Genomic DNA, 25265 nt, shown 5'->3' with positions numbered 1-25265 from the left:
CAGTAAAATTTGTTGAGGTTCATAGTTCAGAATGGCATTCATACATCATAACCTTTCTTGGAATAAAATTATGTCTCAAATCTCTAGGTCCCTAAAAGTAATGCTGGATCACAAATGTGTCCTTATTCCAAGTCATCTTCAGTTTTTACAATTTCTTTCCAAATTCTTTCCATTAGTTTTCTGGGTAAAGATAAACTGACAGAATTTTTGTCCAGGTGCACATTTTGAAAGAGGCTAAATTCACAGAACAAAAACCGTATGACACAGCACACTAAACTGTGTTCCCAAGCAAGGAACCATGACAATCTCCCTGCCCACCTCACAGGAAGAAGGAAAACAATCCCTTTATATCTAATGTCCAAATCTGTTCAGTCAACTGTACTGGTTGTTATCCAAAATAGCAACACTGCTGAGCCTCTTCAAGACTCACCACCATTTTGAACAAGGTGCTTTTTTCCATCACTATAAATTGACTTTTCAAAGTAGCTTGACAACTATGCATTAGCATTTTAATATCACTTAGATCTAGCTTTAAAGCTGAGCATTTATCAGTATATTGTGTAAGCACAGATAAACTGCTAAGGTAAGATTAGAGTACATATATCTTTCAATGGCTGATTCAGTAAAGAAACAAAACTATTAAGTTGCTGTATATTTTTCAGTCCAATGCGCCATTTTGACAAACCATGGAACTGACAGGTTCTTATGAAGGCTCATAACATAAGAGTAAATCAAATGCAATCATTTCGGTCTTGATTCCGAAGCGCCTCTTCCCACTTAAGCTGTAGGGTATTAGAATGAAAATCTGTTCAGCAAAACGACACTTGTCCATCTATGGTAGAAAACCCTACTGCCATTGGCCAAAGACATGCTTTTCTTTAGGATGTATTTTGTCTCCTAAATGCCCATGTTGGACTCATGAAGCCAGGGCTTCTTCCCCTGACTGGAGAGGCAAATGTCACATCACTAAATACCAAGTCCTCACCCAAGAATAGTTTAACCAAGGAACTATTAGAGTAATCATACCCTGTATGTCAAGCATGCAATCCCTTGCACTGACACACTTATTTTAAGAGAAAGCCTAATAAGAAATATAGAACATGGATTAGATCACACAATCCTGTGCATGTGTGTGAGTCTGTGCCTTCTGCTGTTTTATGTACACTGCACTGTATGTGACACAGAATCTCAATAGCTATCTGTCTTTCTGTTTCTCTCACATACATTCTTATTCTCCTTCTCTCCCTCCCTCCCTCTCTGCCCCCCAAATGGCAAGAAGTTTCTTTTGCATTACGCTCCAGTCTAATATTTTATAAGATTTCAGGATCTGATCACCATATTCTCCTCCAGTAAGCTTGCTTATTGGAAATATTCCAGGATCTGGTTCTAGAAACTGTCAGGGGTACAGACATCTACAGTTCAAAGCTACATGTTCCACTGAGACACACCAGGACCTCTCACTGACATCTGTTGGCCTTCGACACATCATAGGCAAGAAACATGAATTGTGATTCAAAGGGCTTCTGTTTTTAATCAGCTAAATTCCCAACCCCCACCCAACTCCCATACCCAGCCCCAACTATTTCATCACTATCTCCAGACTACAAAACAAACATGCAGGGTCTTAGAGAGAAACAATAACGTACAAAGTGATTGTTTACTAAACATTTATTTGTTGATGAATTTACATGGAATGCAACACAATGGATGGTACCAGGAGCAGCCGAGGTGAAAACTGTCAACATCAGAACTCAATATAAAACCAGCAACAGCGTCTTGGTTCTCTACATCAAGTTTTTAACAAAATGAAAATATTCTGAACACATCTATTTAAACCACCATAAGAGCACAAATATAGAAACCACTGAGATAAATAGCAAAATGGAATAAAACTTTAGCTCAAGATAAACTTGCTTTAAACAAAATTATGTAGACAAAAACTTAAAAAAAAATAATGCTCTATGCTCATAGACAGGAGACTGTGGTTTACTATGAAATAAACATGTTGGCAAACTGTGCCTGTCATTCATTGAGATGGCTGAAGAGTTGAAAAAAATCCCTCAAGGGTTTTCAAAGGAGAAATACTAAGACAACTCATGAAGAAATACTTCTGGCCACGTCTGCTAATGTCCATCTATCTACCTACCTACCTGTTCATTTACTTACTTTTTTAAAAAAACTTAACCTATTTTTGTGAATCTGGTAGCGAGCATTAGGCAAGTAGGCTTTGCTATATGCCCAGCCCTTATGAGTTGCTTCCTAATACAAGAAATAGGACATTAATGGCAGTGGGAATCCATCCAAAAATGAGAGGACTGTGGTTAAGTCTGGCCTTTGGTCACATTTCTGAGTCATCCATTCAAAGCTATAGAGATCAATTGGCTGTTACTAAAGACCCACTCCCCAGAAAAGCACACATTCAAACTGTGGTTCAGGAACAATCTGACATATCAGGAAAGCCACTGTCCAGAGGTCTGTAACTCCAGCATGAGAACAGGATGAAGCTTGTGATGTGGGTGTCGAGGAAATGTCTTAAAAATATTGCATGGGATTAGGGGGACTATAGAGATACCTCAATGTCTTTCAGCTTGGTGTCACTAAAACTTACCATGAGATCTTGGCATTCCCTAAGAAAGAAGGAACAGCCAAAACCAAAACAAAGCAAAGTCATCATGGGGTTTTGGGGACACATTTCTCTTATCCGCTAAGTGAGAAAGTGTGACTAAAGACATCTGACAGTCACACAATTAGAAGAGATGTTTACTTTTGGTTGTACTTTTTTTTTTTTAAGTCTCTGTGTCATCATAAAGAATTTCAACACTTTCACTTTCTACCAAATGAAACCATGGTCTACAGGGAGTGACCCTAAAGACCCAGCAGACAGCCATGAACTAGCCTGGTAGGACCTCGCTGAGAAACGTCTTTACACAGGGCACAGTATAAATCATCGGGGCTGATGGAAACAAGACTCTTTGATGTCAGGTGTTGTCTCCCTCCTAGTGGCAAAGTAACACACTTTTCCAGTGTTATGTAATTTTCACCAGTAGCACACATTTTTTATGGCCAACCATATTAGGCTAAGGACGGGAAAAGTATAACTTTGAGGTTTGTAAACAGCAAGATAAATTAAGTCTATATATTTCTCTAGGTTAAAGCCATATTGGTTTTACCTAGTTTCCAGTACAGCATATAAAACACATCTTAAGAACATGGACAAATGAAGTCATTGGGAAGCCCTGAATTCAATCCCCAGTATCCCTTCCCCAAAAGATACACTACTATAAAAACTTGGCCTACTGAGTATGATGTCATCCCCCAGCCCACAGGTCCCAGGACATTTGCAGAGCAACACCAAGCATAGCAGGAGGAACCACGGCGGGGGGGGGGGGGGGGGTCCACTGTGAGTGTCCATTACATACCTAGCAGAGGGAGGGACAACACTGCCTCCCAGATTACCCGCTGAAAAGAACTAATAAGTCAGGACTAACAAAACCCAGGTGACAAAATATGGAAAAAAAATGACGTCCTCCTCAACCCATGTTACACATTTCAACATGTCACTAGGTGAAAGGTCGGGGTGGGGGCTGGTATGTGTTTGGGTGTTAGATTTTCGCCTTCCTCTGAAGAACCAGGGATTGGAGGCAGGATGCAGGTTACAGGAGCTGGTGTACCAATGGGCTGATCAGTATGGCAAATCCTATGTTCCTATAATAAAGTGGAAATTACAGTGTATCACTTTGTATGCACAGATCCAGGGACACATGTACACACAATCTTTTCCCAGGGGCTCTGAGATTTTTATCAACAGGTAAGAATTGGACAAAGATGCTTCTTTACTAGGAAGCATGGATAACCCATCAGCAGCAGTGACCAACAGGCACATAACAAACTAGAAGCTAGAAGCAAGGCCTTTACGCTAAACAGGGCTCAAACCAAGATCAGGGACTGCCTCCCCAATTCTCTTGTGCCACATGTAAAATCGGGAAAACATTCGAGGAGCATATCAAAGGTAAAAAAAACCCAAGAATTTAACAATCCCTCTCTCCGAGGGGAAAAGCTAGATGAAGAGAGAGAAAAATGACAGGGACCTGCACTACTTATACTGATATATAAATATTCTGTTTTTTTCTGCAGTGCTCAGTAGAAATCTCTTTGGTAATACTGTTCCTTAAAGCACTCATGTCTACTGTTAGCACAACACCTTGCCAACACAAGCTATTCACGAACACCCCAACGAATTAACCAGACCCTGTCTCAATGATGTGCCACAATGGGGACTCCTGTTTGTATTAGATCTCAAAATATATTTAAATATATTTGTTTAAATACTCAAATACAATTATATATACTCAAAATACAATTAAATTTATGATTCTACTTTAGAAAATTGCAAAACAGATCACAAATCTGTCTTATGTCAAAACTATTTCTTATACCTTAAATTTGAAGCTCTCAAGTTGATCCTCAGATGAGCACTTCTGTAAAACCAGCCACTGCAGGGGTCTGTTAGGAGAAGACTGACCTACCTGGTAGGACAAATGCTTATGACCATTTCACCCACGGGGGCCAAGAAGGCAGCATGTGGCAGAACAAACAGTCATAGGAGATGAGTTGAGGAGTTCTACTGTGGTTGATTTTAAAGGAATGTCTTACTATGTATTTTGAGTATTTTTCATCTGTGACTAAGTAGTCCTACGAGGAGTGACAGCTTTTAAGTTTTCTAAAGTTGTTGTGCATATGTACTGTGTGTATGTATGCACAAGCATGTACCAGTGTGTGCATGGGTATATGTGTGCACCCATGTGTGCCAGCCTTGGGCATTGCTTCCCAGGGGCTGTCCACTCTGTTTTTGAGACACTTCTTCATTGGGACTGAGGATCAGCCTTAGGCTAAGCTGGCTGGCCATGAGCTCCGGGGATCGGACTGTTCCCCAACCCAGACAGACTGACACACAGACTGGCTCTTTTCGATTGGGCTCTGGGAGTTTGAAACGGATTCTTATAGTTACACAGCAAGGATTTTACCAACTGAACTGCTTCCTCAGCCCTTGTCGGTTGTTAAAATGAAGCTTCCCTTACCGTTCTCAAGAAGCCAAGGATTCTGTGACTGTTGAAAACATTTCTTTCACGCCCCTTTTCCTTTCTGCCTTCATCAAACATCTGAGAACTGAAGTGTATTTAACCACTCAGTGCACGGATGCATTTTCCTTCCATTTATATTTTCTTCAGGACCGTAATGAACCTGTTCTCTTTTCTCTGGGAGACGGAGGCCTCCTTCACATTCGTATCGTATTAAGCCCCTCTCCACGAACCAGGGTGAGTGTGAACACGAGATGAAAGGAAGAGAGCTTTACCTGACTCACCTATTATCCTGCTGAGTGCGGCGTTCCTGGTGGGCGACTCATCCAGCCCCTCGATCCCACTGTAGAGGGAGTGCGAGATCCTGCGTTCTCGGTCATCCAGTTCTGTCTCGATGGGCAGCTCAGGTGCAGCAGGGCTCCCAGGAGACCGCAGCTACAGAGAAAGGGACAGGGGACAGTGAATCTTGGAGGCTGGTAAGCAGCATGAGGCCATGGTAACGACTTTCTAAGGCTTGCATCCAACCAGGCCTCAAATGAGCTAGAGCCTCTCAACCTACACCAAAATAATTGTTGTGTCAGCTTGGCCTAACGACCCAGCTTTTGGTGCACTTTATTTAACACCTCCTATGAACCTCTATCAACATTTGAAAATGTGTATATTAAAAGTTTTTCTTTTCTTCTTCTTTTTTTTAAGTTTCGCCTTATTGCTGATTTTTTGCATGCACTGAGGTCAAGGCAAACTAAAATTGTTTAATTTGGGATTCCTATTACCTGTCCCTCCGTAGAAAGCAGGCTATATCTGCAGGTCCCAGACTTCACTTAGCTTTGTACTTATGGGACAGAAACACATTGGCCTCCTCTGTGTATACAGTTTAGGTATCTTTAGCAACACACTGAAAAGAAATTCTTTGAAAATTAAGGCTCACTGTGTAACTGTAAGGCAATCTCCACGTTTGACACAATAATTGAGAAATACTTCAAGCACGTACAGAGGCATATGAAAGTAAGAATCAAACTGTTTTGGCATGTATATGTAGGCTGTATGTGTGTGCACGAGCACACGCATGCATCTTATGTATGGGTTTTTGCATGTATATGCGCATAGTGAGTATGGGTGTGAATGGGCATATCATATGTATGAGTTTGAATGTGTATGGGCTCACATGTTCTAGTGCTTAGGCATGAGGGAGCCTGAGGTTGACCCTGAGTAACTTCCTTAACAGCTCTCCACTTTACTGAGGCAGCATCTTTCTCTCAACCGGAAGCCTGCCCACTGTCATTAGTGTATCTAGCAACCACGCAGGGGGGATCCCACATTTCTACCTCGAGAGCTCTAACATAATAGGCAGCTACCATGCCTGCCTGGTTTTGAGGGAGGTTCCAGTAGTCCAAATCACGGTGTTAACACTTAACACAGAATCATCCCCCAAGCATTGAACTAAATATTTTGATGAGATTGACAATGGCATGAGCTTTAAGCAAAGTCACATAATCTCCAAAAAAAAAAACAAAAACAAAAAAACAAGAAGCCGGTCAAGGGCTGGGGGTGTGGCTCAGTCGGGCTCTATCTCCCCAGGCACTGAATAAACTGAGTGCTGTAGCTCACATGCACAATCCCAACACTTGATGCCAGTAAATCAAAGTCAATGTCTGCTGCAGAGTGAGTCTGAGGTCAGCCTGCTATACAAGAGACTAAGTTATAAAAGTTTTTTTTTTTTTTGAGAAGGCTCAATCTCAATGGCTATGGGTTAAAATTGTATGCAGTCCTCCTTATCAAAGCTGCATTTTATATGCCATCTTCTCCATAGAAATAGCCAGAAGAAGATGCCTGTGTTAGGAAGGAAGCCATTTTATTTGGCAAAGGGTCCTGCACCACAGTAACTATAAGGACCCAGGTGGACCAGCTGGGTGCTACTAACAACCAGGAAGGGCCTGAGATGAGCTTTTCTTCCATCAGGCAGAGCTGCTACCCCATTCGAACAGGGAGCCGCGCCAGTGTGCTGCCTGCACTGAACAGACTGTTGTGGAAAACTATCCTGTTTCTGTAATGACGCGCTCCAAGCTGTAGGCCGAGTCTAAGGAGCACCAGAAATGTGGAACTCATGGAAGGGTCAGCACAATTACAACTGGGGGACCCTCAGGCTGCCAGAAAGTAATAAACTTGCAGTGTGGTGAATCAGACTACTAAGGTTTAAACTGTGGAATTGGGGTTCATTTTATCAGTTTTACCCTTGAAACTTCGGATTAAAACTGACAGCTTTACTGGAAGGTAAACCATTCAAGGTCACTGATATGAAGACATACAAACCTGTGTACCTCAGTTCTAAGATTCCTTGAGAAAGCAAAAGAAAAAACAAATCTCATACCCAGGACCCTTAAAGACAAGAGTGCTTGTCCAAAGCTGGCCATTAAGACCCACTGTACAGCTTTGCAGCCAAGTGCTTGCCTAACATGCCTGGACCCAGGAGACCCCCCCAGCCACACAAAGGATACCTCATAACAAAACCAAAAATCTTAATATTTTAAGTGATACTATACATGAAAGACACCTGACCTATTAGTCTTTAGGAAAGAGTGCTACTTGCTATAGGATATTTTATCAGGAGACCAAAAACAAAAACAAAATACTCCCCCCACAACTTTGCATTTACTTTCAAAAATAAATTTAGCTCCACTATATAACTCTGCAATTTTCTGAGTAAGAAAAAAAACTTTATAAACATTCTTTACCTTAAATATTAAATATGCCGAGGGACTATTTAAAGTTATATTAAGTGAAATAAAATTCTGTTAAGAAGAATGGGCAGGTTTTGTAGAGAAAAATCACTCAAGATACATGTTCCTGAAGGGTACACACATAAACATCAGCACCTCAAACGTGTCTAATTTACATATGAAAGACAGATTTAAATGAAGCCAGTAATAACCGACTACATAAATATTTAACAGAATTTAGAATACCTTTTTAATTCCTCCAGTTTTGTCTTGGTTTTGTTTGGTTTTTGGCTTCACAAGGCAGTCCTGGCTAACCTAGAGCTCACTATATAAAGATCAAGGTTGCCTCAAACTCACAGAAATTCCCCCTCTTCCCCCAGCCCCTGTCTCTGCACATCCTGACGCTGGGGGCCATGCCCTGTAATTTCTCCAGCTTTTTGTTTTGCTTTGTTTTTTTGTGGGGGGTGGTTAGTGCTGTTTGTATATTCAAGACAGGGTTTCTCTGGGTAGCCCAGTCAGCCCTGAAACTCAATAAATCTGCCTGTTACTGCCTCCTATGTGCCTCCAAGGGAGCAAGCCAGTTTTAAGAGAAAGGACTGAGAAACAGCTTGGTTTAAAAATCTTTTAATTTTTCTTTCTTTCTTTAATCCAGGGAAACAAAAGCAGAGTGTCAGGTGGTCCCCACTGGTCCACATCTAGCCAGCCCTTAAATGCTAGCTTAATGCTTAATAAATGTTACTAAAAATTAATAAAAATTGGATTAAAAACATGCAATTTAAAAAAAAAATAATAAAATCAGAAAAACCAGTGTGTGAGCCCAGCTGCGTTTCCGAGGCTGTTCCATCTGTTCAAAAAGAAGAAGTCTGCAGTCTCACCCAACCATGGCCAAGGGCAGCACTGGGAAGACCCTTATCCTGGTCTCTAGAACAAGCTTTCTATCTACTGAGAAAAACAGTAGGTGTTTCCAGCACACAACCCATTCTGCAGGATATACAACATATAAATAAAAAAATTAGAAACAACCAAAAAATTGCAAAACGGTATAAATATGTTTTCAGAAAGATATTCATATAATAAATTGCTTTTATAAAAGGCAGTAACATACTTCTTAATCAACTGGATATTACCCAATGATTATTCTTTTTTTTTTTTAATTAAATACTTAGAATACTTTCTTTTTATAAAAAGTTAAAAAAAACTCTTTGGAAACTAATATTAATACAATTCCTGGATTCTAAGTTATTTTTTGGGAGGGGCTAGAGAGACCTGAAAGCCACCAACTCTGTAGGAAAGTTAGTGTTTGTATAAACTTAACTCCCCCCCACCCTCAGACTGATCCCAGCTAGCAACTGGGAGAATTTATTATTTGAGATTCCAGTTTTCATTTACATTTTATCCCCATGCTTGTCATAAAGCAGGCCCTGGCCAGACGATTGGCTGAATAGAAAGTGGATGAGTTGGATCCCACAGAAAATAGCACACCAGGTTGTATGGACGCACTCCTCTGTGCTGGGTCCATCAAGGTATGACATCAGGCCTAGATTATAGGTCTATGTAGACAATACTAATGGCAAAAGTGTCACAGCCTGAAGTAAATAATAAACAGGTAGGTTTCAGATATGAGGGAGAGGTTTTTGGGTTCTTTTTAATTTTTTTTTTTAATTTTTAAGTTTCTCTTTTTTCCTACTGGATAGTTTATGTATTTATATTTCAAATGTTACCTCCCTTTCCCAGTTCCCCCCTCTCCCATCCCTCCTTCCACAGCTTCTATACGGATGCTCCCCCTCCCACCACTCCCACCTCAACACCTTGGCATTCCCCCACACTGGGGAAATGAGTCTTCACAGGGTCAAAGGCTTCTTCCCCTATTGATGCCAGACAATGCCATCCTCTGCTATATATGAGGCTGGAGCCATGGGTCAACCATGTGTACTCTTTGGTTGGTGGTTTAGTCCCTGGGAGCTCTGGGAGGTCTGGTTGGTTGATACTGTTGTTCTTTCTATGAGGTTGCACACCCTTCAGCTCCATTTCCTATATTATTCCCGTTTCTGTGTTCCCCTCTGTAAACCTCCATCCCCTCCCCCTCCCCCTGATTCTATGAGGTGCTCCCCCACCCATTCACACTCCCACCTCCCACCACCTGGCATTCCCCTACACTGAAATATTAAGCCTTCACAAGACCAAGGGCCTTTCCTCCCACTGATGCCTGACAAGGCCATCTTCTGCTACATATGAGGCTAGAGCCACAGGCCCCTCCATCTGTGCCTTTGGTTGGTGGTTTATTCCCTAGGAGCACTGGGGGGGTTCTGGTTGGTTGGTATCATTCTTCCTATGGAGCTGTAACCTCTTCTAATTCTTTTGTTTCTTTTTGGAGGGTCTGGAGAGATGGCTCAGAGGTTTATAGCACTTGAATGTTCTTCTGAAGGTACTGAGTTCAATTCCCAGCAACCACATGGCGGCTCACAATGATCTATAATGGGATTTGGTTCCCTCTTCTGGTATGTATGAAGACAGAGCACTCATATAAATAAAATACATGATAAATAAATCTTCTAAAATGTTCTAATTAAAATATAATTATATAATTTCCCCCTTCCTCTTTCTTCCCTCCTAACTCTCAGAAATCCATGGCCTTTAAAAATTTGTGACTATTCTGAAATATATAGATACAACCTGCTTAGTCCATATAATGTTACTTCTATGTATGAGTTCAGGGCTGGCCACTTAAATTTGATAACCAATGGGGGGAGGCAGTTTTAGGGTTCAATGTTAAATTCTGTTTTCATTTAGCTTTTTTTTTTTTTTTTTTTTACATGTCCTTAGGTGGTGATAGCAAGAATCTCAAGAATCAGGAATTATTCCTCAGGGCCTTTTCTATTCTATGTAGCTTTCTAATTCTAAAGGAAGAATTAATTTTGAAGCAGTCACTGATGTCTAAATCCCCTCACAGGAGATTTAAGACACTAGCTCACCTGGCAGGGTTTTATGCTTAGGGTAAAAAAAACGGGGTTTTATATAGAATTGCTTCTAACAGACATGCTGAAATAACCATGCTACGACAAATTACAGCAATTCCCACAAATATCCATTCTCTTCAGATATTTAAAGTCAGCCTAATTCTCATACATAGCTTATTTTGAGTACCAGATGGAGGTACCAGTCCCCTGCAGGCTCCTTTGGAAGGCAACAAATTTCTCCCTTGGGGTAAATAATCTCAATTTGTCTTCCTGTTTCATGCCTTCCAAACTGGAAGAAAAGAAGGAAAGAAGGAAAGAAGAGAGAGAGAGAGGAAGGAAAGAAGAAAAAAGGGAGGGAAGGGATGGAGGGAAGGAAGGGAGAGAGTGGAGGGAGAGGAAGAAAGGAAAGAAGTAGGGAGAGGAGAGAGGGAGGGAAGAAAAAAGAAAAACCATGATAGTAAAAACCAAACATACAACAACAAACAAACATCTCAAAACCATCTCTACAAATGTCTCATCATGCTTCAGGAGTGAATGGGGATAGGGTACAATTTCTAAAAATCTCCCATCATCCTTCAGGAGTAAAGAAACTATGACAACAGTGAAAAGAGTATTCTAAAATTGGAAGGATGCAGGAGGACCTCAGCTAGAAGAAAAAGGTGGTAGTAGCAGCAGGTAAAGAGAGCCACAGAGAGTTGTCAGGCAGTTTTCCGTAAAACAGAGTGAGGTCAGGCAGACAACACTAGGGCCCAGATTCCACAATGGCCTGACCCTGGGGCCAGGCATCTATTCTGAAGAGCTAATAGATCAATTTGCTTAGCAGACTGTGGAAGAAGGCCTAGCTACTGAGCGTCAGTCTGTAGCAGACCACAGGGGAGGGCAGAGTGTGCCTCAGACAGCTCAAATGTACAAGAATGGGCTGAGAAGAAAATCTCACTGACCAAGCCACAGATAAAGAAACCGTGTCTCAGAGCTTGTGGGAACCTCATGTCTCGAAGACACACTTCCTGTGCTTAGGAGACGTGCAGGGAGAACATCTCTGAACTCTGCACAGGAGGAGGTTGTTGGCAGAGCATGAGCTCATGAGATTCAATTACATTGTTATCCTTCAGTATCCTTGGGTGTCTGTCAGTTCCAGGAACACCTACAGACCCCCAACCCCAGGGATGCTCAAACCCTTATCTGTGCTGTTCTAGAGGAGATGTCCATGTATGCCAAGGCAAGGTCACTATTACCCTAATACTTTCTTCATGAAAAATGTTGAGTTTTTTTGTGGAACACAAAACAGACTCTGCAGGTGAGGACAAGCTTGGAAGAAAGCATCAGCTTGGGAACATAGGCAGAGAGGATCAACCTGGGAAGAGCCCGTGTCACATACAGCGGAAGGACAGGACGTGGAACCCAAGACTCGCAACAGACGGGAAGAAAGCAGAGGTTAGACCTCCGACATCAAGCAAAGCAGGCTGGAGGTGCTGCTCAGGACCAGAGTTAATGAAACAACGTGTTTAAATAAGCAATTAGCAGGGTATCAAATACAAGGCTGTGTCAGTGTTAGGCAGGTAGTCTATACAGAGAGGCTATGGAGATAGGCAAGCACTGTAGGTAGGGGTGAGAGGGACAGAGCTCAGCAGATACTGTATTTGCTGCACAAACATGAGGATCTGAGCTCAGAGCCTAGATGCTTGTGTACAACCCAGTCACAGCAGGACTTCCTGTTAGGTGTAGTGTTGGAGAGTGAGAGGCCGGTAGAGGGATCTCAGGGACTTAGAGGACAGCCAGTCTAGCCAAACTGGAGACTCTGCTTCAAGAAATAACACAGATAAGCAAATGTATGTGCACTATATGCATACACCAACACCCCCCCACATACACACAACATAGCACCCCCAAATCTGAGGAAATGAACTACACTGCTAAATGAAGAAGCTTCTTTTCATGAATTCTCATCTTCTCTAGGAGGACATTAAGAATACAAGCCCTGAACTTCAAAGGAATAGAGTGAGAGACCATGCTAAGGTCTCAGACTAGACTCACACACCTACAAAAAGCTCAAGAGCATTACTGTGGACCGGACCAGAGGCGCTCATTCATGACAGCAACATGGCCTATGAGCTCACCAATATTTACGGTAGTGCAATTTACACAATCCCTCTCTGCAACTTGAACACAAAAAAAAAAAATTTTGGCAGTGATATAAATCTCACACCAGCAAAAGTGCATGTGAGGTCTACTGAGAACCCAAACTGAGCTCCCCTGTCTGCATAATTCTTTAGTCAAACCTTCTTAGTACAAATATCTTCTCCATACTGACTCAAAGCTCAGAACTTCATATATGTATATACACATATTCATGTTTTATATATTACACACACACACACACACACACACACACACACACACATTGCTATAAGCTATTGTGTCCTAAGAAACAGTAAGAAGCAGCCATATAGGAAACAAAAGCAGAAAATTACAGTCAGCTATGTGGATCACAGCTGCTCCCACACTTAAATCCTCTTCATTCACATAAATTCAAATGTAGAAGTAAATGTGACAGAGATATTTCAGTAGGGAATCTAGACTCACATCTTTCATAGGGCAAAATGGAATAAATCAATGCCTTTATCAAAACATTTTCAAGCTGGCACAGGTTTGCCTTACTCTTGGGGAATCAGAACCTCACAGAAACAGAATGATCTTTGTTACTCCTTATTGCAAAAATTTCCAACAACATTCCATATTCTCTCTCTCTCTCTCTCTCTCTCTCTCTCTCTCTCTCTCTCTCTCTCTCTCTCTCTCTGTGTGTGTGTGTGTGTGTGTGTGTGTGTGTGTGCATGCTCACATGCACACATGCCAACAGTTAATGCCCTCTATATTTCTCTGCTAATTTTTTCTGATTCAGAGTCAGAATCTCTTATTGAACCTGAGGCTCAGAAATTCAGCCAGAGGGATGGCCAGTGAGCTCCAGAAGCCAGATTCTTTTGTTTCTATGTTTCCAGTGCTGGAACTGAAACTCAGGTCCCTCACGTATGTGAAGCAGCTTCTTCCCTCTCTGCTGTCATCTTAGCCTCCAGATCTTGCTTTCAAAAAGGTTGGGGTAACAATACCTTTGCAAATAGACAGGGCTGTGCCTCCAGCACCTACCAAAAATCTCTGACATACCAAAGATGTTTAATACATACCTGTGCGCTGACCAGTGCCCTCAGGAATTGCAAAGAGGTCATTTCTCTAAAGAAAATTCCTAATATAGACACATTTGTTGTATACTATCTTGAGAACTATTCATAAGCATCTATATAACTTGGATTAAAAATACCGAACAATAATTTGGCAAAAAATAAACACCATTCAAGAAATCATAGAAATGCAAGTCAATAAGAACAAATGCCCAACCAATGTAAGATCTAAAATTCAGCCCCAGGATAGGCAGTCCTGCAGGCTACTGGACTCTCAGTATCAAATCTGAATTCTTCCCATTCAAAAGAATGTCCTATGTCTGAGGTTTTCAGTTAAAGTTATATTGATTCTTATTGCAAAATTAGCTTAATAATTATGGCTATTTCTTCATTCTACATTCGGCAAATAAAAGCAATGCAAGCATGTGTTGGTTTTAATAAAAATGGCCTCCATAGTCTCAAACATTTGAAGCTTAGTCACTAGAAGTGGCACTATTTGAAAGGATTAGAAGGCTTAGGAGATCTGTCCTTGCTATAGCAAGTATGTCATTAGGCTGGGACTGTAGCTCAGTTCATAGATCATTTGTCTAGAATGCACGAAGACCTGGGTTTGGTCCCTTCTATTGGATAACTAAAATTAGTGGTGCCGACTTGTAGCCCCAGCCCTGGAGAAGTAGAGCTAGAGGTTTCAAATCATCCCCCACGGAAAGCTCAGACTATGCTGGGTCACATGAGGCAATGATTGAAAACAAGATGTTCTACTGACAAGCTCACTCAATCTCATCGAGCCACAGAGAGCAGTGAGGGCTCCTCTAGGGACTTTCTCTGTTTACCTCGTTACATCTGATTCGCCTCGCCACGATGAGCTGGATCATGCCACGCTTGTTGCCCTCGGTGGACATGGACCTCCGCAGAGTCTCCATGGCTTCCTGGTTGGCTTTGCCCAGCAGGGACTCTCCATTAACAGCTATTAGCTGGTCATTTACCCGCAACCTTCCATCCTGTGAGGAAGGCAAGATGGCTGAATGGTTTGCAAGAGGATTCATTTCTGAAAGCTTAAATGATTAAAACGAAGGAGGGAAAAAGGGATCTGGGGGCTTTAATCTCATTGCAAGAATGAGATTAAAAAGGCTGTTGTAGCCTCTGTATATTTCATTCTTTTGGATATTCCCAAGCAATTATTATAATCTGTAAACTAAGTGGAATATAAATTCAAAGGTCAACAAGTGATAATCACTGATTTGCTTTCAGAAACAGCCACCAAGCTGGTTTACAAATGAGATCCACGAAGATCAAGACAACTGTAAAAAACAAAACAAAAAAAAAACCCTGCTCTCCACAAACAACCAGCAAACTCAATCTAGGCTTAGTAGAAAAAATGGCTTCCCAGGAAACTTCTCCCCAGCCCATGGCTCTCAGGCTTTGTCTCTACACATGCTATCTTCACTGAACTAAGAAGACTACAGACTAAGGGTCACATTAGATAGAATGAAGAGTGAAAGTGATGAGCACCATCTGAATGGTCCAAGCAGAGGTTCTATAAAGAGAGATAATGTTACCAATAGAACGTGTAGGTCAGAGAAGAGGTGGGTGAGTAACCTAGTCAACAGGCACAGGCGGAACAAGACTGGCAGGCTCTTACTTTAGATGCAGCTCCACCATTAATAATGGACTTGACAAAGATCCCCAGATCTGCGTGGTTCTCTTTGGAACGGTTCCCCTTGACACTGACACCAAGCCCTGCAGATCCCGAATCATTCAGCGGAACTTCAAAAGTCAGAAACTCCCTGGTTCCATCAGGCGTCAGAACAACGTCCTCGTCTTCAGTTTTCTAAAAAGGGAAAGGAATTGCACAGGGGGGTTAAAATCAGTGCCTCTCTCTAGCTACTCCACTGGAGATCTTTAATGCTAAGCTCTCTAATTGAGAACAGGCAGATTTCCTTCCTTGACAGAACCCATAATAATGGTACAGCGGTCCTTCAAAATTACCCTGGCTGTGAGCAGCTTCAGGCCATGCCTATATCAACTTTGCATCAAACCTGCAACTGAACCTAAGAAGTGCAGGGGTAATACAAAAGAGACATGCAGACTCCTAAAGTTTGGGGCTAGTCTACAAAGTCTTTGTTCTGTTCTGTCTTTGCCTTTGCACGGGGGCTTTCCACTGCCGTTAGTAGTCAGTGCCATTTTCACCGACACTGTGTGCATTTTTATGCATAGGCAATATCAAACCCTAATGACACAAAGCCAGCCAGGAAAGGTGTTCTGGTTGAGGGCCAGTGCTGAGCTATAACCAGCAACATCTGGGAGATAAACTAGAACCAAATAACATCTGGGAAGAGATCTCCATAATCTTGCAATCACACATGGGATCACTGGTGGAGATCACATAAGCACTGCTGTTTAATTAACTATGTACAACTCTTTGGTTTCCTAACTGAAGATGTTCACAGAAAGGCTTTCAAGATCCCACACACTTAAAGATATGTAAACCCTTGTTCATTCCCTTAAAACAGAGAAAGAAATGAAAAATGAATCTATAACTCAATGGAGTATGGTGTGAGGCCACATTCTATTCCTAAATGAAAGTTCAGGACCCAAGAAGAAACGGCAGGTTGCTGTCCAGGTCCTCAGCAACCCCAAGGCAAAGCGCAGCATCTTGATATCTACCATTTCAAATAGAAACTCAGACCTCTCCTGCAGTATCTGTGTCAGAATGTACTCCTCTTTTCCCAACATTGTTGCAACATCCACTTTTGTCATTCAAAATGGACCATCAGTTACAATGGTGAGCTGACATGTTAAACAGACAGCTTTCAAACAACTCTGTTACTCATAAAACTTGGCTATAACAGAGGATATGAAGAGAATTGTCTTTTTTATCTAAAAAATTCTAGGAGCCCAGGTCAAGCAACAATAAAATAACTTAAAAGAGAATTTGAGCCTTTCACATGTACTCTTGACTGTCTTAATTAAACTAGCTTTTAGAAGAACAGTATTTACCTGTGATTATATATAAACAATGTGCTATTTTAGAACCTTAAAATCCAAAATAATGTTACATATAAAGCAATGTTTCCACTTCGCTGACATTCATTGTGTGTGTGTGTGTGTGTGTGTGTGTGTGTGTGTCTCCCTGGTGATTAAGCAGGCAGTCTAAAAGCTGTCTGCTGCTGGCCTTCATGCCCAGCCACATAGGAGTACATTCTTGGAAACATTTCAGAAAAAATACCCTGACAGCGAGTAAAGAGAAGCTGGTTTTCAGTGACCTAAGACCACAACCTTTATAGAAGATGAACAGTATACAGTAAAAAAATGAAAAACAATTTTTTACAGGACAGTGTCTATATAAAGTAAATATTTACCATTGGATCGAGCTTGTCCACTCTTTGTAACCACTTTATCTTTAGAATATTCCCAGAGAATAATTACAGTTCAAATCAATAAAACTAATGGACTGGAGACAAACCAAGGTCAAGTAAGTATCAAAATATTGATACATCACACATTTATTAGACAGAAAGATCTTTATACTCATGCGATGCTCTACAAATGCTAACGTTTGCTTCATTTTTTTCATTTCTTTAATCTATGTGTATCAAAAGCAAAGCAGTAGGTAATTATTCTATAAATGACTATCTCGGTCTTACTGTAAATGTAAAAATATACCATCTGGAGACTGGGAGTGTCTCAGTGTAAGAGCAAACATATAAAAGGACCAATGTTCACATCAACATTACAGACAACCAAAGTAATAATACTTAGCATCCCATATGGGTAGATTTCAATGATCAAAAGACAAAACAAAACAAAAAACAAAAACAAGAAAACAGCATCAGTAACTCTAAGCCACACCACCGTCCCCTGTATTTGGAATTCATAAATAAATAGGAGATAAAACAGATTTACTGAGAATGCTGCATTGAGAGGCCACGAACAGGTTCTCGGATTCTACACTTAAGGAATCTCAGATGTATTTAGTGCACACGGGATCTCAACCACTACCACTTCTTCCTTCCAACCCGCAGGACCTTAACTGTCACTGGCGGATTCAGATATTCAGCTTGGCTTTCTCATGTTTACCGATTCCAACATTTCCATAATGATTTTTCAAAAGCTTTAAAATCTCATTTTTTTTCCCGTACTTGAGAAATCAAGGCGAGGAGCTGAGTGAATCCATGAAGGAAAAGGCTAATCAAGGTGGGAGTGCTGCCCCGCTGCCTGGCTCTACAGTTTCTCTTGCTATAAAACCCCCAAGAGATGGTGGGGGTGGGGTGGGAGGGTCTTCTCTTATGGTTCTTGTAAGAAACCTTGAGACTTTATTGTCATCAAGAATATTGAAGGGAGGCACCGTCAGCTTCATTATTAAGCACTGGGCTCTTGAACGAGACCGGAATTAACATAAGCTTTTAGAAATTTAGTTTATTTATTTATTTTGGCAGTAACTTAAAAGTTTGCTCTTCAAAAACCACTTTGAGATGCTACATCATAAAAATCTCCACAATGCTGAGCTGGTCCAGGGACGTCCGTGCTCAGACAGAGTAGAAACCACTTTCTACTTCGTCCCTTCAACCAAAGGGTCTTAGTTCACACTTGAGGAACGAAGTTTAATATGTTCTTCAACATGCTCAAGCTGGTTTTGCTGCTCACTCTCACGCACACGGGCAGTGGATATCCGTTGTGTACATATGTCTGTAGAGCATGAACTAGTTTCCGTTAAACTTGACTGCAGTTCCCCTCTGCGTGCTTGTCCATTGGCAAATTCGCCTTTAATGTCCAGAAAACAAAGGGTGGGTTTTTATTTTTTATTTTATTTATTTATTTTTGCCAAGCATATTAGAAATAGAGGTCCTGCCTAATGCATCCTGGGAACGCTATTGAGTTTCACATTATCCTCTGAGAAGAGACTAATGAGGAAGAAAAATGGTCAATAGCTTTCTGCATACCCTATTTATGTTTTCCCTTCTGTTAACACTAGTCCTGGTAACTGAGAGCCTGACTGCCCAGGAGGGACTGAATCTACAGTGAACCTACATCATCCATTTCTAAAAAAAGAGAAATGATGCTCATATTGCTCACATCTCTGGGCCGATGAAATGCTTAAGACATAGCAAAGAGAGCAAAGGAGAAAAATCATCACTGTAAGTTGGGGGAGGCACATGGCGACAGCTTATCAAGGTCCTCATACAGTAGTCCTGCTCCACTGAGTCTTCAGCCTGTAGACACTTGCAGGACCCATAACAAGGGAGCGATACTTCACATTCAAAAGAGAGGGAGCAAGCCATTCACTAAGAAAGAATGGGTCAACAACAGGTAGTCCCGGTTTGCAAACTCTAACTCACTGGGAACAATCATCCGATTGTTAAAAGTGTTCTTCAGAACTATGGCATTTAACAGTGTGCTGAACTGGATGTGTTTCTGCTGGGCACAGCGGTGCTGAACTAACCTTAGAACTCGGAGATTGAGGCAAGAAAACCCTGAGAACAAGGGCAACCTGAGCTACTCGAGGGAGGGAAGGAAGCAAAGGAAGGGCGGGCCTGAGGACAGATGTAAGTACACCCTGGAATGACAGGTGAACACATAAACAGAGCTTCTATAGTAGGCAATTTTAGAGCCTCTAAGCTTGTGTAATGTGTATTGAGTTGACAAACAACTGTGGCTACACACAGAGACTTGTGGGGATGTTATCTGCCCTTATTACAACTGCCCAAAACAGAGATAAAAGACGAAGCTTTATGTTTGCCATCTGAGCCCATCTTTCTGAGATTCTTTATTGAGATTGCTTATCTATTATTATTTCTGTAGTTATTGAGGACTGAACTCAGGGATCTTTGTCTGTTGCCCCTCTGCTCACAACACAGATCCCCTTCTCTCATTTTTTGTTTTGTTTTATTTTTTGAGACATGATCTTTCAAAGTTTCCCTTACTGGCCTTACCCCACAGTACCCCAAGCAGAACTTGGCATGACGATCCTCCTGCCTCAGCCTCCCCAGTGCTGGAACTACCAGGCCTGCTTATTAAATCACAATCATACATCCGGACTTCCTATGTTATTTCCTGATTCAATGAAGGGCAAATATTTTTAAAGACTACTTTTTGTTCGTTTATAACAATGACAGTTATTAACATCCAGTATCTGTCCAGAAAAGTATCCAAAGGGGAGAAAAATCAGAAAAACCTAAGTGAAGGGATATCCTTGAAGTGTTGTGCTCTCTAAAGAATTAAAAATGTTCTCACAGTGACTTTTTAAAAAATGCAAAACATAGGTACACTAAAGAACCACTCCAGACTAAGATTCCAGACACACGACTAAATGCCATGCCGTGACCTGGCTTGGACTGGAGCCTAGAGGGCCATTCTGACTTCTTACTCTTGGATTTTATAAAGGGTTGTAGGCAGTTACAGCATTGTAAAACCAACAGTGGTTTATCGGTTCTGACAACTAGAGTATTGTGAGATAAGAAAAAGTCCTTGCACTGAGACATTCAGGAGTGAAGAATTACGTAAGTAATTTACTGTCAGTTCGGAGGCGGGGTGGGATGTTACACAGAGAGAACGGTGTGAAGCCTGCGTGAAGAGAAGAGCTAAACCAGTGTTTGTGGCAGAGCGCAACCAAGGGAAGATGAAGTGGAAACTTCAGGGTTCCTTGAAAAGTCAGCTGGATGGCGTTTTGCTGGTGCAAACGTGAAGGAACATTTAGCCGAAGCAGATGCAGGAGAAAGGATGTTCTGCTCAAGCAAGCGTGTGAAAGGACACATGATGAAGGATTCTTCGCTAATGACACACGTGTATTGGTCCGCCTTACACTGAACAGTTGAGCTCCATTTGTTGGGACGCCATAGAGAGCAATGCACCAAAGGTCTTCTGGTGGTGTGCCGCTGCTTTCTGCCACTTCAGTGAACTGGGGCCGATCAGCAGAGTGATGACTTGCTGAGGCAAGACCCTTGAGGGACACATGATGGTTGGAGGGTATAGAACTTGCCCTACAGTGACAGCGACAGAGGTTGTGCTAGGCTTGCTTACAGAGCTTGCTGTGCAACGCGTGTGGGTCTTGAGTCTTCGGTGATCTTTGCTTCACTTAGAGAGGCACAGCAGAGAACTTCTGGTGTTCCTCCTGGTCCCTCCTGCTGACTCGTGCTGAGGCTGAGGCCTGGCTGTCTCTGCGAGGTGGTGCCACGGCTGCTGATTCCTGTTTGCTATCCTGACTCCACCAAGCTGGACGGATGGTGTATCCGTGAAGTGTTTGTAAGTGGATCGAGCTGGTGCTGCTGACCTGTCAACTTAACTGCGGATTTCCAGACAACACAGACAAGAGTTGCTCCAAAGAACTGTTCTAAACAGGTCCCATCTCCACCCCCACTTCTGTATATCCTTTCTTTCCCACAACCTCGGGTGGGTGGTGGGCTAAAAGGGAGGTTAAAGTGTTTAAAAAACATCATTTAAAATAGGTTTTGGGAAAAAAATTAAAGTTACAGAAGAGGTGGATGAAGAGAACTTCCTGAAATTCTGACAGTAAAAAAAAAAAAAAAATTACATAAGGCAATTAATCCAGAATAGCCTTGAAGCCTATAACTTACAGATTTCAACAAAGTAAAAAAAAAAAAAAAAAAAAAAAAAACTTTAAAGTTAAAAAATACGCAGTTTATCACTATGCTGCAAAGACAGCTGAGAACAAATGGTGAAAACATGTCAAGGGAAATATGTCAGAAGCATTAAGCGGTCGTTATCACAGTAAAAGGCACCATAAGGAATTCCAACTCAATTCCTCAGTGAGTCAGCTCTGTTTGTCTTTCCAATACCTCTGCATCCTGCAAAGGCTCGATAAGAATCGGTGTGGGCAGATGAAGGATTCTAATCTCATTATGCTCTGCAGAAACCACAGAAGTCAGGAAGATCCAAAGCCTCAGAGGAATGGCCCTCATCCCACAAACATCCTGCAAATCCTTCTCTCGGCATTTACACAGCAAATGCTTTGGGATACAGCAATAGCAACGGATAATACTAATAATAAGATAAAAATAAACATGTCCACATAAAGATGTACGAGAACATAGATGTCCCTAGACTCACAGTGAAATTACACCCAGATAAACCTATTCTAAGCTGAAGATATTGCAAACCCAAAACGCATTTAGCATGCCCAACATATCCAGCATAGCAATGAACACCCTGTTAGCTTACGTTTGGGTAAAATGTCCACTACAAAGATTTTTATCTAATAAGGCAATCACCTATTGATTTCTCAAGGAAGCTGAGATAAGAGGGTGTCATACGTATGTTTCGCCCTCCTGTGAGGTTAAAAACTGGTATTTTGACTCTTTGTGAGCTGGTGGGAGGGCTGCCTGTGTGTCAGCTTTTTAAAGTCACAGATATTTTTCAATCCAAAATAAAAAAAAATTTCACATTTTCATTTGGTCAAGATTTTCCAGGACTTTTGATGTTTAACTTCAGGACCAGCTAGGATTTACCGGAGTGGCTGGTAAAGGAAGCATCAAACTTGTAAAGGTGATTGGTCAGTTGTGAGTTCAGCTCTGTGATAGGATGTTCAGTAATATTTATGTGGGCTTGAGACCAGTACTAGTAAACCAATTTTTTAAAAGTAAACAGGTAGGTGGTCTAAGGGCTGGGTAGATCACAGTTTATTACTAACTTGAAATGACATCTTTAGACACAAACATAATAGGTATAAATATGCATGCATGTTCATACAAGCGTTCAAAATTTGTTTCCAGAATTGCTCATTGGAGTTAAAAGGCCTATTTGCTCATGCTCTGACAACCTCTGCTGGTTCACACTGCAGTTATCTTTGTCACAGTGACTGTCTTTTCAAATAGTATGATTTCCTCAGCTGCCCTCTCTCACTAACACTTTAATGTGTGATACCACTGTGGTTTCCGTTAGCACTCACCAGCTGAGTTTTGAGTCATTATACAACCAAAACCTCAGTCTTGTGGCTTCTTCTAACCTGTCCTCATGGGTATGTAATATTCTTGGTATTACTTCCTGACTTTGCTCTAAGGTCTTATTTGCCATCCTGTTTTAAAATGATCGAATATTTGAAAATGCCATTCTCTCTGTTGACATTGATTGTTTATGTACCTATATTTTAAAAATCAAGTCTGATTAAAGCCTTTGTATTCTGATGTTTACCTATTTGGTTACAGTTTATTGGGGGTGGGGGTGAGGGACAGGGCTCCTACATAGCCCTGGCTGTCCTATAAATCACTATGTAGACCAAGATGGCCCCAAACACACATAGATCCACCTAGCTCTGCCTCCCTAGTGCTGGGGTTAAAGGCATGAACCACCATAGTTGGCTGAGTTTGAGAATATTTATATTTGCTATTTAAAAGGCAAAGATCCTGACTTTTAGCTGGCATAAGTTCCCTGTTTTCCACCTTGTACCACATCATCACAGAGACCAATAACAGATACCAACATATTTCATATAACAAACAGTATACGTTTGGTACAGAACAGAATAAAGCCCACCATTTGTTCCCAGTGTGGATTAGGGTTAGTCTTCTAAAATGGACATAGTTGAGCTGCATCTGTATTTAAACTTGAGCCCAGAATGCCTGACTTATCCCCTACTGTTTTTTTTTTAACTATGACAACTATGTTTACCTTAATCACTGACATATCACCATTTCCTTCCTGATTATACTTTATAAACACTCTCTTAACCTCACCATATTGTACAAAGAAACAGGAAATAATCCTGACATCTCTCCTTTTATGCCCCTTTGACCAGCCTCCCCTGCAAGGCCTTTCCCCCAACGTAGAAATAAATAAAAATTATTTTAAAGTTAGACCTCCTTGATAGAAGAGGTGGGAAAAATAATATCATAGTGAATCAGCAAGTACTGGAACATCTCTAAAGACAAGGTTCTTACCGGTTCTTTTGGAGTCTGCATCTGGTTGGGTTCAGCATTCTAGAAAAATTAAAGAGAAAACATCAATACAGACTGATTTCCATCATGAGGCCTGGGGCATAATGCTCTATTAAAACAGATTAGATTGTTTTAAAATTAGGTTGTTTCCTTTATATTGTAAAGTAAACATTGTACGGTAATTGTAAGTGGGCTGACATATGACTGTCTTCTGGGGATTTCAACAGTCCTTCCAGATGGAAGTCTCCCCATTCATTCACATCACCTCATAAGCTATGTGCAGGAAAAGAAGCCTCCTCAAACTCTGTTGCTCTTTCTAAATGTGTTTTCCAATCTCCCCAACCGAACCTCAGGGCCACTTGACATCTCTGTAGATAAAGCCAGTCTGCCTGACAGTGGGAAACACTTGATGTTAGAACATGTTCTACCAGGAGCACATGTAATCCTTCCCATATAATACAGAACATGAAAGGTCGATAATTTGGTTTATTTAATTTTTAACACAGGACAAAACACTGATTAAAAAGTATTTAGATTAAGACCCATAGAATCTGACACAGAGAAGAGTTACATTAATTGGAGTCAAGAATTACTTTTAAACACTCCCTTTGACTTTTCAGAAATGTTATTATGTCCCCGCCCCCCCAAAAAAGGAGCTGCAGGGCGTGAAACAGACTGACAGCCTACTGGCCCCAGCCTTAATGAAAAGCTCACAAGCAATAAATTAAATGGGGGAGGGAAGGAGGGGGAGCAGGAGCAGCAGACGGGAGAAACAGAAGCCTGGAAGATCCAAATTGGCCCAGAAGAACCTGGGTAACCTTGGGCTGACACTGGCTCCCCCTTGAGGCTGCTGGAGAGCAGTGCTGCAGTTTGACAGGCTCGGTAAGGCCAACATGCAGAGTGCCAGGCAGGCTGGGGCTTCCTGCCTGCCCAGGGGAGGCGGGTGCTTCCTAGAGGGCTCATTTGCAATCAAATGGAGACATCCCAGATTTAGGATCAGGTGGCATCTTCGACACAAAATTGGATAAGAGTAGAGGAGATGGGGAAACTGGCATTTAAATGGAGAAGTGATGCATTAAACATTTGTTAACTATGAGGAAGCTTCCATAATTTATTCAAAGTAAACACAATGCAGAAGCGTTCAGACCCTATCAGGGTCTGAAATTCCCACCAAGCCAGACTTTCAGGTCTGTGTGTAACAAGGGATTGGACACCCGTGACTGATATTTAGTTTGAATGTCTATTTAAATAAGCAACTAATGTCTATAGTGAATGTATCAGCCACAATGCATCACAATGCATAATTTAAGAGAACTGGGTCTATGTGACAGATTTGGGAACCGTAGCCCTAAATCCTATCACTTGTCAGGACGACACAAGGCTAGCAGCTAGCTGAAAGGAAATATCAAACATCTCAGATGGCTCGGGTCAAATCTGCTTCGGAATATTT

General features: G+C 41.5%; 1 protein-coding gene across 1 annotated transcript in view; it reads right to left on the bottom strand.

Annotated features, from left to right (window-relative positions):
- The window catches only part of PARD3 (par-3 family cell polarity regulator), a 509642-nt gene that overhangs the window by 193443 nt on the left and 290934 nt on the right, over positions 1–25265 (bottom strand). The window contains 4 exon segments of the mRNA XM_080936664.1: positions 5363–5513; positions 14759–14926; positions 15568–15756; positions 23819–23857. Coding sequence (XP_080792790.1) covers positions 5363–5513; positions 14759–14926; positions 15568–15756; positions 23819–23857 — 547 coding nt within the window.

This window comes from Micromys minutus, assembly GCF_963924665.1.
Source record: "Micromys minutus genome assembly, chromosome: 24".
Classification (NCBI taxonomy): domain Eukaryota; kingdom Metazoa; phylum Chordata; class Mammalia; order Rodentia; family Muridae; genus Micromys; species Micromys minutus.
The sequence above is the reverse complement of the archived record's forward strand: the minus strand, read 5'-3'. Positions and strand labels throughout refer to the sequence as shown.